The sequence below is a fragment of the Pundamilia nyererei genome, unplaced genomic scaffold (genome assembly GCF_000239375.1).
Source record: "Pundamilia nyererei isolate P.nyererei 1_Seehausen unplaced genomic scaffold, PunNye1.0 scaffold00133, whole genome shotgun sequence".
In the NCBI taxonomy this organism is placed as follows: Eukaryota; Metazoa; Chordata; class Actinopteri; order Cichliformes; family Cichlidae; genus Pundamilia; species Pundamilia nyererei.
The window spans coordinates 138458-154852 of record NW_005187534.1 but is presented as its reverse complement, the minus strand read 5'-3'; the positions used below and the strand labels follow the sequence as shown (position 1 = coordinate 154852).

Here is a 16395-nt window from a genome sequence, read left to right as displayed (position 1 = left end):
TTTTGCACTAATAAAGTTGAGGAGTTGTAAAGTATTTTGTCTCGTGTCAATCATATCGTCATTTATATCGTTATCGCAAATTTTCAAATGTATATGGTGATAAATATTTCTGCTCTGGTGAAACAATCTGATTTATCTGAATGGAAAAGTTAAAGTTCAGCTTTTAAGGTTTTAATCTCTACTCGAGGCGGTTACAAGATGTTTGTTTTCATGACAGAAGCTCTGTTAATAATCTGGATCTGATTTGAGATTATTTCAGTTTCTTATTGGCTCTAACGTTCTGATCCATCACTTTGAGCGTTTCTTACTAACTAATGTTACTGACAGGTCGAATCCTCCTGCCTGTAAATCACTGTCTCATCTGTTTTAACATTTAGAAATGTTTGTGAGTCTAAGGGACGGTCTACGTAAGCATGAAACGCTCCACCTGTAGATCTCCACCCTCGTCCTGCTCTTCGTCTTTTCCTTCTAACGTATTGGAGGACGTGGTTTTCCAGCAGCTGCAGGTTTTTCAGCCTGGCTCCACAGAAGCTGCTCTTTTGTCTGTTGTTAATGATCGCATGTGTTGTTGACGGTGGTGATGCTGCTCTGATACAGTGGATCACATGATCTGGATCTCCTGAACTGTTGGATACTGTCTCTGGGGCATACCTCAGGGTTCGGGTCTGGGACCACTTGTCTTTTCACTGCATGTGCTGCCACATGTTGCGGATCATTTCTATGCTGATGACGCTCTGACGGGTAACTCTTTGTTGTCATTGCACAGTCATACCTAGAACAACAGTACAACGAGATACGACACACAACACAAACAGGACAACACAGTAACTTAACTAAATAAAAGGAAGAAATAAAAGGGACGTTTTATTGCACATTTTTATTATTATTATTATTATTGTTGTTACCCCCCCCCCAAAAAAAAAGTCCAGGGACTGAAGTTAAACCGTCTGTTTCTGGTAGAAAGGTCTAATATAATGATTGCAGCGGGTTCATAATGCTGCTGACACGGAGGCGTGGCCATTATTGGCCCGTCCTCTGATTGTTGCACTGGCTTCCGGTGACGTGCACACAAACATTTCAAATATTGTCGCTAACTGCTTTACGGGGTTCGTCTACGTCACGTGTCATTCACTGAGGTCCGCCTACTAGCTGCTGATTGGTTCGCACTGCTGACCGGGCGTTGTGAAACTCCAGAATCGTCTTCCTCATTACCAGCCTTCAAACTGAAGAAAACCCTTCTCTTCATCATCGTTCTCAGCTTCAGGCTGGGTTCAGCTTCTGTTTTTCTATCATTGTTTTACTTTTTATCTTATTTCTCTTGTCTTTCTTTATTAAATGATTATTCCTATTTTTACTTGTTATGCAGCACTTTGCTCGTTGCTTCAGTGTGGGGTAGAAATGCAGCGACAGAATCAGGAGCGGCAGTGAGGCCGATAGCAGAAACTCAGTCTGCAGCTCGAACGTCTCAGGCTGATTATTTATAACCATCATAAACCAAACATAACCAGATTCAAGCTGCACAAGTTTCATGAAGGTCAGTGCAGCTCACAGCTGACTCACAAACCGTGAATAAGACACGAGAAGAACAAATCCAACAAAATAAAGAAAAGACACAAATAAACTAAACTAGGAACAATGTGCAGTAATCAATAAGCTCTGATCAGCAGGTGGAAGAAGCTTTCAGATCCATTCAAACCTGCAGCGTTTTTATTTACTGGTGAGACGAATCAGGATCCACAGTTTGGTTAAATACACACAAACGAAGAATGTGACATCACATTTGCACTGGCATGTTTTTTTAAATACAGATGTTAATAATGTGCGTGACGATGACTCGTTGTACCATCTGCTGGTGCAAATCGGTATTACACAAAAGTCAAACTGTATCTGAAAAGTTTCACAAACTGAGCGCGCGGCTCTGTTCACATCATACATGCTTCCCTCAGGCTGGATCATCATAGCAAACATTTCTACTGCTATGCTGATGACACCCAGCTCTCTGTCCGTGAAGCCATATAACACACATCAGTTAAACTGCAGGTCTTAAAGATTCCTGCAGCTGCTGTCAGCTGTTCTTCTGTGGTGAATGACTGAAGCTCTTCGGCTGTAGAGCGTCCGGATGCTTCGGGAAACAAGCTGAAGGAGCTGGAAGCAGCCTGGGACGTCTGCTCGAGGTCACAAACATGAAGTGTGTCGCATGGGCATCCTCAGCTGTTGTTTGTGTGTCTGCATTGCGTTCGGTGCTTCTCACGCTGCAGGTGAAGAAATGTTTCATCAGGTTAATTCAAGCGAATGACTGAAGCTGTTTCAGGGAAACATGAAAGAAATAACCTCTGTGGATTCCTGCAGACTTCCCCTCGGGTTTTCTCTCATCTCGCTCGTACTCTACCTTTGTGGGTTTGTCTCTGCACAGCGCTCTGATTGGTCGATGCGCTGAGAGGGGCTGTCCCGTCACAGCGGGTTGAAGCTGGGAGAGCAGTGAGCTTCGCATCAGTTTTGAGTCAGAGGCGTTAGACGAGGGACAGGAAGTTGAACGAGAAACCAGCAAAAAGACAGAAAAGAGAGCAAAGAGGAAGCAGAGCGGAGCCGGACGCCCGGCCGTGACAGAGCGCCGTTCACAGCTGTAACCTCTGCAGGTTCGTCCCTGTCTGCTGGTTCTAGCTTCACGCTGGGCTTCAGCTTTAATCAGCTGCTTTGTCTCGGTGTTAAACTGCTGGGGTCTGACGGCTGAACGCTGTCGGGCCGGTTTCTCGTCCGCTCTCTCGTGACTGTGCTGCAGACCTCATCAGCTGTTTACGCTCTGATGAGGTGAAATAAGCTGCGAGAGTGTGGCTGTCGTTATTTACTGCTCTTTAAGCTCCACACGGCTGCTTCCATTCGAAGCTGTTTCTGTAGAAGTCGTTCACACCATCATGAGTGTTATTTAAAGACTTTAACTGTCTCAGGATGTCGACTCTGGCTTTATTTTTCAGCTCGAATGTTTATCTCTGTTTTTCTTTTTGTTTGTTGTTGCTCTTCTTCCTCGTCTGCCTCACCGGCAGCAGCAGAGTGACATCAGCAGCTGTAGCCCCGCCTCCTCTCTCTGCAGGCCTGGGATTCTGGGGGTTTTCCTCAGCTCAGCCACTTCCAGGAAGTGACTGAAAGCAGAGCGAGATACGGGAAGGGGAGGGGCAGAGAGAGAGGGGGGAGATTAGAGACAAACAGCAGAGAAGAAGGAGGGAAGGAGAGAGGTCGTGCAGTGTTTGAGTGCGTAAAAGTGAAACTGCTGAACTTTGGATCGCTTTGCTGCGCTCTTGTGTCTTTGTTCGCCTCTCGGGACTTTCAGCTTCAGCCTGAGGGGGCTTAAAGCGACTCGGCTCGGCCGATGGTTCCTCCGACACGCCTCTGACTTTCTCAGCGCTTCTCACTGACTGTCTCTGTTTGTGCTGCAGGATGACTGAAGCCCAGTTCATTGGCGGCTACGAGCACGACGTAAGTACTTTCTCTACATTTGTCTTTATTCTCTCCACTACAGGAAGTGTGTTTTTAATCCAGCTGATCAGCGAGCGTGCCTGAGCCTTGCTCTAACCGTTCGTTCTGATACGAGATCGTGGAAATGATTTCAGGTCTCCTCTGATTACATCATCCTGAGTGGATTCAGAGGTTTTCTGCACATCTGTGAAGTTTTATTTGATGTCTAAAAGAAGAGACGCGTTTACATCAAAGCCTGAAATCAAAGCGTGCGGTGGGCTCTTTGTTGTAAACCTGTGGAGACCTCAGCAGGAAGCAGCGACACAAAACCAGTTCAGAAAACTTTTCATACGGTGCGCGAGGATCGGATCAGTGTTGGATGTTGACTCGGGAGCAATGACACCGTTTCCAGTTAAAGAGGAAGCCACTTCTCATTCAAAGAAGCACAGCTTTGTATTTAACCAGGCGAGAGGTGCAGGTGACACAACGAAGCGTCGCAGAGCTTCAGTCGGTTGCTGCTCGTTTTCGCTTTGATGCAACAACAAACGCGTTTGAATAAAGTTGTTCCTGCTTCTCATTAACTGAGGAGGCCTACCACAAGCCAAACAGGCTCCAGATGTTTGCACTGGGTGTCTGCTTCAGGTTAGCTGCTGGAGTACGAGCTCAGCGCGGTGCGTTCATTAGGACGGCCGCAGTTGTCGCTCCTGTAGACGTGGCTCAGGATTAATGTGCAACTTACAAGCTTAAATTTGGTAAAGCATCCCAAAAACAACATTTAAAATCTTCTTCATTCTCTATATGAGTGAATTCTGTGCAGCTGAATGCAATCATGCAGAAAGGTGTAACACAAGTGGAGGCAGTTAAAGAACAGAGTGCTTCAGTTACGGTAAGAAATAACCGATTCGTTTGAAACTCGTTAAAAAGCAGAAATCTGAGGGGCTGCGAGGGGGTTTACAGCGCTAATGATTCACGTTTAACTGATCAATCATTTTGATACCAGGGATGTGTCAGTTTTGCCGATAAATCGATGATTCACAGGAACGTTATGAAGCCCCTGAAACTGTTTTACAAGGGTTACCTAGGCAACTGGAGTCTGGAATGTCCGCCAGCGACCAATCGTAAGCCACAGAGTGAGGCACAACGAACGAGCCGCTTCCTGTGTGATGGAGGTGTTCCACAGGGATCGACATTGGGCCCGCTGCCTTTATACATCACAACTGTAACATGTGCTTTTACACCGACAGCACAGTCTGATGGTACTGAAAGGTCTGAGCTGTAAAGACGATCGATCGACGCTCTGTTAAAGATGTTTCTGCTTGTTCGTCCTCAGCTGCAGCAGTTCATGCCGTACGACTATATTCCAGTGGACATAAAGACAGAGCCCTTCATGCCTGAGACAGGTGAGCATTCAGGACGATGTCACAGTCACGTCAAACTATGGAACAGGTTGAACTCCCAGCTCATTTTTTGCCTCCTTAATCAGAAAAAAGATGCGTGCCATTGTAGGAAACAACATCAATCTGCAGACTCTCATTTGTGTTTGTTATTTAAGTCAGTTTGTTGCCTTTAACACACTGACCTCCTGTCTGAAGCATCTCACTGCACCACAACATCTGGTTTAAAAAGGTCAAAGGTGAACCATTAACGGGTCTGACTGAGAACACGGTCAGGCTGGAGTCAGGAGCTCCTGAGAACACACGAGTGTATTTGAAACCAAGCCTTGTGAAGTCCAGAGCCTTTCACCATCTTTAGGTTTTGCTACAACCTCAAACAGCTCAGGATGGACTCAGCTCTCTGATCCTGCCCTGGGGGCGCCCCAGTACCCTCCCTCAGTTTTAGAAACATGTACAGTCTGGGTTTCATACCCAGAAGTGTGTGTGTGTGTCGGTTAGTGGGCATCAGTACTGTAACATGTTACAAGAAACTCCACAAAACTCCAGCGAATAACACCTGGTCATCTAGAACCTTCTAGAATTTACTCACGTCTGGTAACATTTTGCTTCTCGCTGATGAAATAGTGAAAGTTGATGATGATTTTGAGAAATGATCAGTCACAGCGACTGACGAGTGTTTTTTCTTCACCTGTGTTTGTGTTGTAGCTCACGGCCCGTACATTCAGATCATCGAAGAGCCCAAACAGGTGAGACTCGCATCTTACTTCCTGTTACAAACACGACAAGGCAGCAGTGGGTGGATAAAGACTGCAGTGGAAACATGGAGGTGACAAAGATCGAAGCAGTCGTCAACAATATAGCGTAGCAATAAGACACAGACGGCCTGATAAACCTGGATTCTTGGTGGTTCAGATCTTCAACAATGGTTTAAACGTGATTGTTCCTTTGTTAGTCCTCATTTGAATTTTATTCACCGGTGGAGTGATTAACAGACGCCAGCATTACCGACGAACGGTCCATTAAGTGCTGTAGCTGCTGATGGAGTCCCACAGGGATCAGAGTCAGGTTCACTGCTTTGTCCCAGTCCAGTTTTATTCCCCTGAGCCTACCACAGACATCATAACGTTAACGTCTTATCCTGATGTTTTAAAGTTTGAAGTAGAAAAGCTCTGACAATACAAAGTCTACAGCTGTGGTGGGATGCAGCGTGATGACGTAACACCAGCAGCACGACACAAAAATGTGTTTGTTGTTGTTTTCGTTGTTGTGTGTAACGTGAAGCCGAACGATGCCCTGCATGGCAAAGCAAACAAACAAAGGATTTGAACAGCGTGAGGTGATGAATGAGCTCAAAGCTCCGACCTGAGCTGAAGCTCAAACAGGAAGAAGAGACTTCGTTCAGACTCAGAGCGGTGCTTTCCCGGCGGGCTGATCCACACGTTAATACAACAGTCACTTCCTTTTATCCCGGGTTTTCCCAACAGTCATATAAGAACACGGGACAGAGCCGACGAGCACAAACAGGGAGTTTCTGCTGCTAAAGGTTGCGTGTCTGCTGACTGTCTCTATGCAAATCGCTCAGTTCTGCTCTGAAGACAAAGGAAGTGCCGAGTTTACGCAACCAGTGCTGAAGTAGTGACGCAAACGCTCACAGCACCACAGCCTGCACACCGGCTCTGATATGCAGCCGCATTTTTAGCTTTTCTTCAGAATAAAGTTTTAATAAAGTTTAAGATCACGAGTCGTGCACACAGCAGCTGTTTGTAATGAAATGAACAACAGTTTCAGACCCGTCGCCTTGTTTTAAATGTTGTTGAATTCATGCACTGCTTTGAAGAGAAAGTGAAACTGTGAGCGTGACGGCTCAGGGAAACAAATACAGATGTTCCCTTATCTTGACTGCTGTGCTTATCTTTAACGTGTGTGTGTTTACAGAGGGGATTTCGTTTCCGTTATGAGTGCGAGGGTCCATCACACGGCGGCCTCCCGGGGGCCTCCAGCGAGAAGAACAAGAGAACGTACCCCACAGTGAGGGTGGGTAACACACGTCAATAACAACCTCGGCATTTTGCCACGTTCACCTCTCCGGCGGTCAATGTTTCTGTACGTCGACCTAAAACTGAACTCAGTCAGGTCGTTTTAAAAAGCAAACCCTCGGACATTTGTTTCTGGATGAACGATCCAATAATCAATCAGTGCTGATCGGGAAACGTGGACGTGGAGTTTCCAGCCAGGTGGGGGCGAGCGCCACATTTGTACCGATCTTCACGACAGTTTGAGGAACAAATGTTCTTCACGCACACTGATCGGGGACAGTTTGCATCCAGGGAATCCGATGAGCGTCCCTGTTCGTGCTGTCTCTCTACATTTACAGTTAAAGACTTTTTGGAACTTTTTTATCGGGTATTTTCAGGACAGGAAATGTGGGAGAGCTCGGTACTACACCTGATCTCCCTGTGCGTGGAGACGCTCGGAGGAGCTCTTAGCAATAATAAACATAAATGTTTATCCGCAGAGAGCCACGCGTGTGGGGTAATGACGTAAAAGCCGGTGTCCCACAGGGCTCCACGCTGGGCTCGTTATCGTTCGTGTCCTAAAGCAGGTTTTGAAACGTTCTCCCACAATACGTTTTCTGATGTTTGTGTAATAATTGTGCAACACGTGGCTCAAAGTTCACCACTGCAGAACCTCCAGCCTTCATCTTTACACACCTTTAACCAGAACATCCACCATTTTTATTAAAGCTGTTCATGGAGTCCAACCTGAAGCCCGCCTGTGGCGTGCAGACCGTAATGCTGTCTTTGTTCCTCAGATCAATAACTACGTGGGTCTGGCTCGGGTCGAGGTCCAGCTAGTGACGCACACCGACCCTCCTCGCGTCCACGCCCACAGTCTGGTTGGACGCCACTGCGTCGAAAACGGCACCTGCACCATCGACATTGGCCCCAACGACCTCACTGCCTCGTCAGTATCCAATCACATCACGGCATTATTACCCCCTCCCTTTTTATTTACTTCCCCTTGGCCTTATTATTATTAAAAAACACAAGGACCCCCTCAGAGTCAGCTTCTAGTCAGTCTTTGGTCACTTTGAATCTTTTTTATTTAATATTTATTTTATTGTTATTTCGTTTTCTTTGTCAGTTGGATGTTGTTTTCGATGTGCTCTTTGTTGCTCTAAAGTTTGGATTTAGTGTCAGACAGTTTAAAGACAGAGAGGCAGACGGTTTGTGTGTTTGTGCCTCTTTGTGCTGCTGTGAGGGAAAAGTCCAAAGAGGAAGTCGCAGCTTTCTGTCTGAGATTCAGATGAAATCCAGCAAAGTGTTGGGAATCTTTACTGCAATGAAAAAACCCAGAGAGAAAAACAAAAACACACTGAACACATCGCTGCCTGTGTTTCACTGCAGTCACGACCTTTATGTAGAAAAGAGACTGTGCATAATGGATGATGTCACTTCCTGTAGGTTCAGCAATCTGGGGATCCTCCATGTGACCAAGAAGGGTGTGGTTGAAGTTCTGACCCGGAGGCTGAGAGAAGAGAAGAAGCGGCTCAAAGGGCCGCACTGTCACCTGACAGGTAGACTCACCTGAACACCTCAGTCCTGAGTCTTTGTTTCGCTTTGTCACCGTTTAAAATGGTTTGCTGTTCGTTTTCAGATAAGTAATCGTTTTGCTTTCAGACGTTCAGAAACAGAAAGTCAGAATTCTCCTTTCAGTTTTTGAACTTCCTGTTTCTTTAAGCATCAGAACATGCCGTGCTGTCATGTCCGCACACAAACGTCAGACCGTACACGTAGCGATCAGCTCAGCGGGACGAGCAGAATAAAAGGTGTCGAACTCGTGCGTGTTTGCAGATGTCGAGGAGTCGGCCATCGTGAAGGAGGCCAAGGAGCTAGGGAAGACGATGGACCTGAACATCGTCAGGTTAAAGTTCACCGCCTACCTGCAGGACAGCACCGGCGCCTTCACCCGAGCGCTGAAGCCCGTCGTCTCCAACCCCATCTACGACAGCAGTGAGTCCTCAGTAAAGATTTGCTTAGACGAGAGCTCGCTGTGCTGCAGAGGTGGACGAAATCAATGCTGACCATGCAGCGTCCTCAGGCCTCTGATTGGATAGAGGTTTGAGCGTCCTGCTCAGCTGATCTGAGCGCAGTGAACTTTGTAACGATGAGCTGTATTTGCAGACGTGTTTAGTGCTGAAGTAACCAGTTTGTTTATTAAAGTAAACAATGTAACTGATGAAGAAGCAGAAAATGAACCGCACTGCAGACGCTGACAGAAGCTCAGCTCTGATAAAAATCTGTTCCTCCTGCAGAGTCTCCCAACGCCTCCAACCTGAAGATCTCCCGCATGGATAAGACGTGCGGCTCGGTGCTCGGAGGAGACGAGATCTTCTTGCTCTGCGACAAAGTCCAGAAAGGTAAACAACAAACCTCCGGCGCTTTGTTTTCACCGCCGCTCAGGCTGCAGACATATCCCATCATGCCTCTGTGCTCCTCAGATGACATCGAGATCCGGTTTTACGAGGAGGACGAGGACGGATGCTGGGAGGCGTTTGGGGACTTCTCACCTACGGACGTCCACAAACAGGTAAGTGTGTGTGTGGGAACCAATATCCCGTCCCCACAAGTTGGAGACTCAAAATGTGGTTTTAGTGTCAGGGTTACATTTGGGGTATGGTTAGGGAAGCAGGAGGAGAAGGATCTGTGCCAGTTAATGTCCCCACAAACACGGTGCGTGCATGTGCGTGCATGTGTGCGTGTGTGTGTGCGTGTGTGTGTGTGCGCGCGCTCTGAGGGGAATTCCTCCAAACGGGCTGCAGACACATCTGCCCGCTGGACGAGTTCACCTGCCTCAGCTTCAGCTTGAGGCTGCGTTTGGGGGAAGCAGCTCTGCCAGAAATCCCGTCTCAGATCTGCTTCGTAGGAAATGTCGCCGAGAGACAAACAGAGGCAGCCTTCAACACAATAAACCTGCAGTTTGTGGTGTGTGACGTTAAAAATTGTGAAAATAATATTAATAAAGTGTCGGTGGCTTTTTTCGATGTGCAGGAAAGCCCCCACGCACAGCACAGCATGTGTAACGTCATTAAAGAGGAAGTCATGTGACGCACTGCAGCTGTGCACAGTGAACACAGACGACTGTCAGTGTTTTTATAAATGCTCTCATCACTGCACTCACCTCAGGTTTTTCTACTCCTGCTCTGTATGATGTCACAAAGGGCAGGTAGCTCCCAGCCACAGAAGCCCCACCCACTTTAAAGTCTTGCATTTATGAGCGTGCTCAGAGAGGAATAAGGCGTTTATTTAGTAGAGATCCATCGTGGATCACATGTCTGAACTGAAATGGAACCAGCCCCTTAGTTTGGCTCGCAGTGGAGCTGATGTTTCCCATAAGGCACTGCTGTTCTGCTACTGTGTGCTGATTGGTCGGTTAAGGGTTTAGGATGCTGTAAAGCGGCTTGTGCTGCTGTGATGTTCCTGATACTCACAGAAACCAGCAAAACTTTTTTCTCCAGTCTGTTAAAGACGCTTTTACCAGCTCAAGAGCGCCCCCTGTGGAACAGGAAGACCATACACGGGCAGTTCTCCGTGGTGTTGGAGGCTCTTTGGCATTGTCTTAAAGGGGGAGGAGCTACAACAGCTTATTTTAGGCCAAGGGTGATCTGAGGGGCTGTGTAATGTAAAGAAGGATTATTTCGAGCCTTCACTCATGCAAAGCTGGTCTAATAGAGGCCACGAAGAAGAAAACACTTAACACTGAGTAACTGTTCTCCTCTCTGCAGTACGCCATCGTGTTCAAAACGCCGGCCTATCACAGCACAGAGATCGAGCGGCCCGTCACCGTCTTCCTGCAGCTGAGGAGGAAGAAGGCGGGCGACAGCAGTGACCCCAAACAGTTCACTTACATCCCGCAAGTCCTAGGTGAGCCGCCACGCTGCACACAGCACATTCTAACCGGGCGCTGCCGGTAAATCCCCACAGAGGCTCGCAGATGTTTGGGGTTAAAGGTCACAGCTCTGGGGTTTCCCACAGTGGAAACTGTTGCCATGCACAGACTTTCAGTCCTCACCTACTCACTCAGGTGTTCATTACACAGCAGCGAGAGACACAAAGCGCACTTTCTAGTTTTTGAATTTCCGAAGTTTGTTTTCCGTCACCATCGTCTCGTCTTCTCTCCCTCGCAGACAAAGAGGAGGTGCTGAGGAAGAAGCAGAAGCCGCTGCCTCACTATGAGCACTGGAGAGGAGGAAGAGGAGGAGGAGGAGCCGGGGGATTTGGTGGATCAGGAGGAGGAGGTAGGAATGTTTCTAAGATTGGCATGAGAAGGGGGATTTCCTCGCATGAAAACGAGGAAGGCGTCTCTCAGACTCAAACGGACGCGGCGCCGGGCTTTCCTCAGCCGTCCTGAGTTTTGAATGTTCTTTCTGCAGGATTTCAGTTCCACCAGGAGATGAATGGAGCGGGGGGAGGAGCAGGAACGGGAGGCTTTTTTAATGTCTCTTTCTCTGGCTTTGGTAATGGGGGAGGGGCTCAGATGTCAGGCTCCGCCCCTCAGTCAGGTGCTGCTCAGCAGCAGCAGCAGACCGACAGACAGACAGGAGGACAGAGCGACTCGCCGCTCCGTCAGCAGCTCCTTCAGATCGGTAAGAAACAAAACTGTTCTCCTCTCGTTGTACGCCGATGACGTGCCGCTGTACGCTCTCTCACCTGAACCTCCACCTGTGCTGCGTTTCCAGCTGCCGCCCTCAACAGCAGAGTCTCTCAGAGCGCCCGGCAGACCGCCACCGCCCTGCTGCAGTACTGCAGCACCGGAGACGCTCGCGTCCTCCTCGCCATCCAGAGACACCTGTGTGGCATCCAAGATGGAAACGGAGACACGTGAGTGTTTCTGAGAACCAATCACAGCAAGTTTCTCCTCTGAGGTTTGTTTGGTGGCTTCACGTGTTTGTTTCTCCTTCCAGACCTTTACACCTGGCCATCATCCATCATCAGACAGGTGTGATCCAGCAGCTGATCCACACTCTGCTCAGCAGCCAGCAGCAAGGCATCATCAACACAGCCAACCACCTCCAGCAGGTAAGCTCCTCCCCCTCCTGTCTGATGTAGATAATGAGTAAACCCAGCTGTAACAGGTAATAACATCCTGCATAGTTTACAGGTTACTAGGTAAACTAGAACTCGCCTCATCTTTTTAGCTGCAGTCTGAGGACAGGTAAGCAGAAACTGGCAGATCAGGTGTTTTCAGATGCGCAGGTAAAGTCCTGGGAAGTTTTTCCTGTTTGTGCTCTGATCGGAGCACATACCTGTCGGGCAGGTTAGGGCGCTGCAGGAAGCTGCAAACATCCTTATCACGTGACCGCTGACTCCTCCTCCTCTGCAGACTCCCCTGCACCTGGCGGTGATCACACGGCAGGTGAAGGTGGTGGAGGTGCTGCTGAAGGCGGGGGCTGACCCCAGCCTGGTGGACAAAGATGGCCGTACCCCCCTCCACCTGGCGGCGCTGGCCGGGGACCACAACATTCTTCGCTTCCTGCTGGCTCACCTGGGAGAATGCCACGCCCACCTGGTCAACATGCCCGATTTCCACGGTGAGAGGACACCCCCCCCCCCCCCCCCACACACACAGAAATATAAAAGGCTGAAAGTAACCAAAACATTTCTCTCCGTCAGGCCTCCACCCACTTCACCTGGCTGTGAGGAGGGACGGCGAGCGCTGCCTGCGTCTGCTGGTGGAGGGCGGAGCCAAAATAAACGAGCCTGAGCAGAAGAGCGGGAACACCGCCCTCCACCTGGCCGTCAGAGAAAACCTGTTCAAGGTGGCCTGCCTGCTCATCACCGAGGTAACGAGACACAGCAGGGGGCGGAGCTTCTTTACATCAACCTGCAGTGTGAATCTGATGTCATTAATGTCTTTGTGTTTCCAGCTCCGAGCTGACGTTAACGCCTGCACGTTTGGAGGAAACACGCCGCTCCACCTAGCCGCAAGCCTCAGCTCGCCGACCTTCTGCTCCATGCTCATCGCTGCAGGTGAGACACGCACACATGGGGAGGCGGAGCCACGTTTAACAAACAGGTGATTAAAGGTGGGCTGTTCCTCAGGTGCTGATAAGTCCATCGAGAACGATGAGCCGCTCTTCTTCAGCTCCTCCTCCTCAGACGATGAAGATGAACCAATCAGAGAAGAAGAGAAAGAGCGAGAGGTCGCCCCAAAGACATCCAATCCCCGCAAGAGACCTGCAGGAGGCCACACCCCCCTGGACCTGGCTAAATGCCAAAAGGTAAGTTGTACTTTCAAAATAAAAGCATATTTTCCAGATGTAGAGATGACAGATGTACATGTGATCGACCAACTGCGTAAACAGCGGGGTAATCGATTCAGAGTAATCAGAGTACACCCTCAGGTGGCATTTTCTGAACGTCGTTACGGTTTGTGAGGACGCTAACAGAGAAGCTGTTGTGTGTGGCTACATCACCTCTTCAGGTCAGGAAAGTGTTGTCGCCATCTAAGAGTCCGAAGTCGGATCGCCGCGGCAGCGGGAACATCAGACCGACGACCAGCAGCACTGAAGGTTTGTCGGTTTTCTCTTTTTAGCTGATCGCCTTTCAGATGTTACTAAAAACAAGCTAACGTGAAGCTGCGATGCCGCCACAGAGGTGGAGCGCGCGGGGCTCGACGAGGACACGCTGTCACGGCTCGTGAACGTGCTGAGCGTCGGCGACGTCCCCTGGAAGAAACTGGCGGAGAAGTTGGGCATGATGACGCTGACTCACCTGTACCAGGACAGTCCGACGCCCTGCCGCCAGCTGCTGCGCCATTACAAGGTAAGAGCCACGCCCACTGCACACATGCCTCGCTGAGGCTGCGTGGGGTCACGTCTGACAGCCGGCCTCACGTGATGGCACCCCATGTGTCCGCCTCTCCCTTTGCCCGAGTCAATTAGAGGTCTCTTCCTGTTAACAGGGAGTTCGTCCTCGCCACCGTTTTAGGGTCTTTACCCTGAAATCAGCTGCAGGTAACAGCTCACCTGTCAGCCTGTCCTGGCTCTGCGACACAAACAGGAAGCATCGCTGGTGCTCGTAGATGTTTCCGTAAGCTGTGCTGCTACTTCCTGTGCACACAGTCACATGATCGCTGTCAGTTTATTATTTAGAGGAAGACTCTGTGAGGGACGTTTCCTGTTTATCTCGATCAGGTTGTCAGACACACCTGTGACACCTGTGAGCAGCAACGCGTCTGTTATTACTGCCGAGTCTCTAACGTACCGCGTAAAGCACCTGGAGGGGACTTCGGTGATTTTCTGTAGAATAAGAACTGAAACAAACTGAATGTCATGGGCTCCTCCTGGTGGAGTATGTGGGTACTGCAGCAGTGCGACTCATGTATCTCACAGGAGCTCGTGGCAGTCTTCCACGTTAAGCTGCAGAGGTGTGCTTTGTGACAGCTGCAGGTCAGATTAAACGTTTGTGTGTGTTTGCAGCTGGGTGGAGGTGCAGTCGAAGGCCTGGTTGAAGCTCTGCAGTCTCTCGGTCTGACAGAAGGAGTCCGACTGCTGAGGAACGCCGAGCTCCGAGACGACAAACACAACACAGGTAACTGACGGAGGCGTCCGTTAGCTCTGCTCAGATCTGATGTTTTACACGCTGCAGCGATAGAGCAGGACGGTACTGAGCATGTGCAGAACAGCGACGACTGGAATCTGTTTTTAGTCTCACATCTAACATCGAAGTGCTGCTTACGTTTTGTTACGTCCAACAGACCCACTCACCTCGTTCTTATTCTTCTCTTCAATCAGACGTCACTGTCGACAGCGGCTTCGGCAGCCAACCAATGGAGGACGTGGAGCCGCCCGCGGGCGTGCAGTGACGAGTGCGTCACGAGCACCATCCTTCTGCGATCCATCAGAAACCTGCAGCGGGTTTCAGAGATCGGACTGTAAACGTTTGCTTCCTGTAGGATTGAGACGAACATTTGAAATCCAGCTCAGCGAATCAAGATGAAGTTTTTTATAAAACAAATACAGAGGATGGACGAATCGACGCTGAAACTGTACCATAGATCTCAGAGCGTGCTCTTTTTAACTTATGTTTCATTTTCCTGTAATAATTTCACTTTATTAAAGAGTATGTGTGTTGTGTCAATAACCTTTTTGAAAAGTTGGGTGGATGAAATGATCAATAAATCTGTTGTTTCACTTTCACACTGAGCTGCTTCGTCTCCATTCTGGAAACTGGAATTTCCCATTTTCTGTCCGGTCTGAAACGCAGCACGCCTGCTCCCTGATATGGATGATCCCAGCACCTCAAAAATAAAGTGACGATACCAAAACTAAACGTATAAGTTTGATGTGAAATATGAGCCAATCAGACCGCACTTCAGAGAGGAATTAAAAATAAACATTGAAGTTTACCAGAATGAAAAGACGGCGACCTGCCCGCCATGTGGCTGCGTTTTCTGAGGTAAGTTTAAAGGAGGAGCTAAGCTCGCGGTCTCAGGTGTTTGACACACCGTAATCTCTCAGCAGGAGGAATTTAACTCTGATCCAAGAGGCGAACAAAAAGTGGCGGCTCACCATCAGCACAGGATTGATCCACCTGGAGACAGAGGAGCTCAGACTGCATCATGGATTCTTTCACTGCATCTGTCTCCTGTGCAGAGGTCCTCCCTGCACTGCTGTGTTGTTGTGTGTCTGAGCTACACTGGGACGTCGTGCTGGGAGAAGACTGTCTGACACACCTGACTTCCTGTTTGTCCTTCTGATTCTCCCTCGTTGGTGTCTGTGCAGCTTCTCTGATTTGATGATAACCTTGTTTTAAGAGCCTCCTTTGCACATGTGTGTTCCTTTGTGGGAACATTTTCTGTGTTGTCCTGATTACTCCCAGTTTGTGTTCCCGAGGGTGGTGGGAGTCAAAGAGGACGAACTGGTCTGTGTGTGTGGGTAAACTTCCTCAGTGTTCACAGCACAGTGCAACACTGGTAACCTACAGCAGAACCAGCTTCACCCAATCAGACCTCAGACGCATATTTAGATACGAGTGGGAGACCAAGTTCAATGACATGAGTTTATCGGCTGTTGATCAAGTTGTTTCTTTGTGTGACGAACAGATTTATTTTTAGATAACTCATGACCAGAACTTGCCAAATTTGGCATACGCCATGAATTCATTTACTAGATGATGTCATTGCTGGAAAAACTGTCACTATGTGAGGGAGGGAAGATTAGCCAGTAGTAGCCTCAGCGTAGGTACAAAGTCCTGTCTGTGTCACAGCACCGGGTCTGCCACTCAGTGTTTTGTGTATTTCCTGTTTTATTCTTTGATTATTGTGTTTTCTCAGTGTTTCCTGTTTTATTTTGACAGAGTCGTTAGGTTTGTTAGTGGCTGTATCCCAATTCACGGTCTGCAGCCTCAACGATCCTCAAGGGCCGCGTACTCAAAGACCGCTAAGGCCGGAAGTGCGAGGCTTGTGAAATGGGCGGTCTAACCTCCGTTGTGATGCCCAGGTTGCCTAGCAACCATGATACTAACAGCTGGAAACGTGTCATACAGCT

General features: G+C 48.8%; 1 protein-coding gene across 3 annotated transcripts in view; it reads left to right on the top strand.

Annotated features, from left to right (window-relative positions):
• The window catches only part of nfkb2 (nuclear factor of kappa light polypeptide gene enhancer in B-cells 2 (p49/p100)), a 19628-nt gene extending 4581 nt beyond the window's left edge, over positions 1–15047 (top strand). For 2 of the 3 annotated variants that reach the window (XM_005743543.1, XM_005743544.2), the window contains exons 3-24: positions 3432–3471; positions 4781–4850; positions 5550–5590; positions 6780–6878; positions 7657–7808; positions 8309–8421; positions 8699–8857; positions 9160–9264; positions 9346–9434; positions 10630–10768; positions 11032–11142; positions 11278–11490; positions 11584–11725; positions 11809–11923; positions 12228–12435; positions 12518–12687; positions 12772–12874; positions 12947–13125; positions 13329–13416; positions 13500–13669; positions 14326–14437; positions 14641–15047. In XM_005743543.1, the coding sequence (XP_005743600.1) occupies positions 3432–3471; positions 4781–4850; positions 5550–5590; positions 6780–6878; positions 7657–7808; positions 8309–8421; positions 8699–8857; positions 9160–9264; positions 9346–9434; positions 10630–10768; positions 11032–11142; positions 11278–11490; positions 11584–11725; positions 11809–11923; positions 12228–12435; positions 12518–12687; positions 12772–12874; positions 12947–13125; positions 13329–13416; positions 13500–13669; positions 14326–14437; positions 14641–14711 (2689 nt within the window). In that variant the 3' untranslated portion in view covers positions 14712–15047. Of the gene's footprint in view, positions 1–2495; positions 2637–3431; positions 3472–4780; positions 4851–5549; positions 5591–6779; positions 6879–7656; positions 7809–8308; positions 8422–8698; positions 8858–9159; positions 9265–9345; positions 9435–10629; positions 10769–11031; positions 11143–11277; positions 11491–11583; positions 11726–11808; positions 11924–12227; positions 12436–12517; positions 12688–12771; positions 12875–12946; positions 13126–13328; positions 13417–13499; positions 13670–14325; positions 14438–14640 lie in introns of those variants that run through there. The other variant, XM_005743545.2, reaches the window with a different exon arrangement.
• The last annotated feature ends 1348 nt before the right edge of the window (positions 15048–16395 follow it).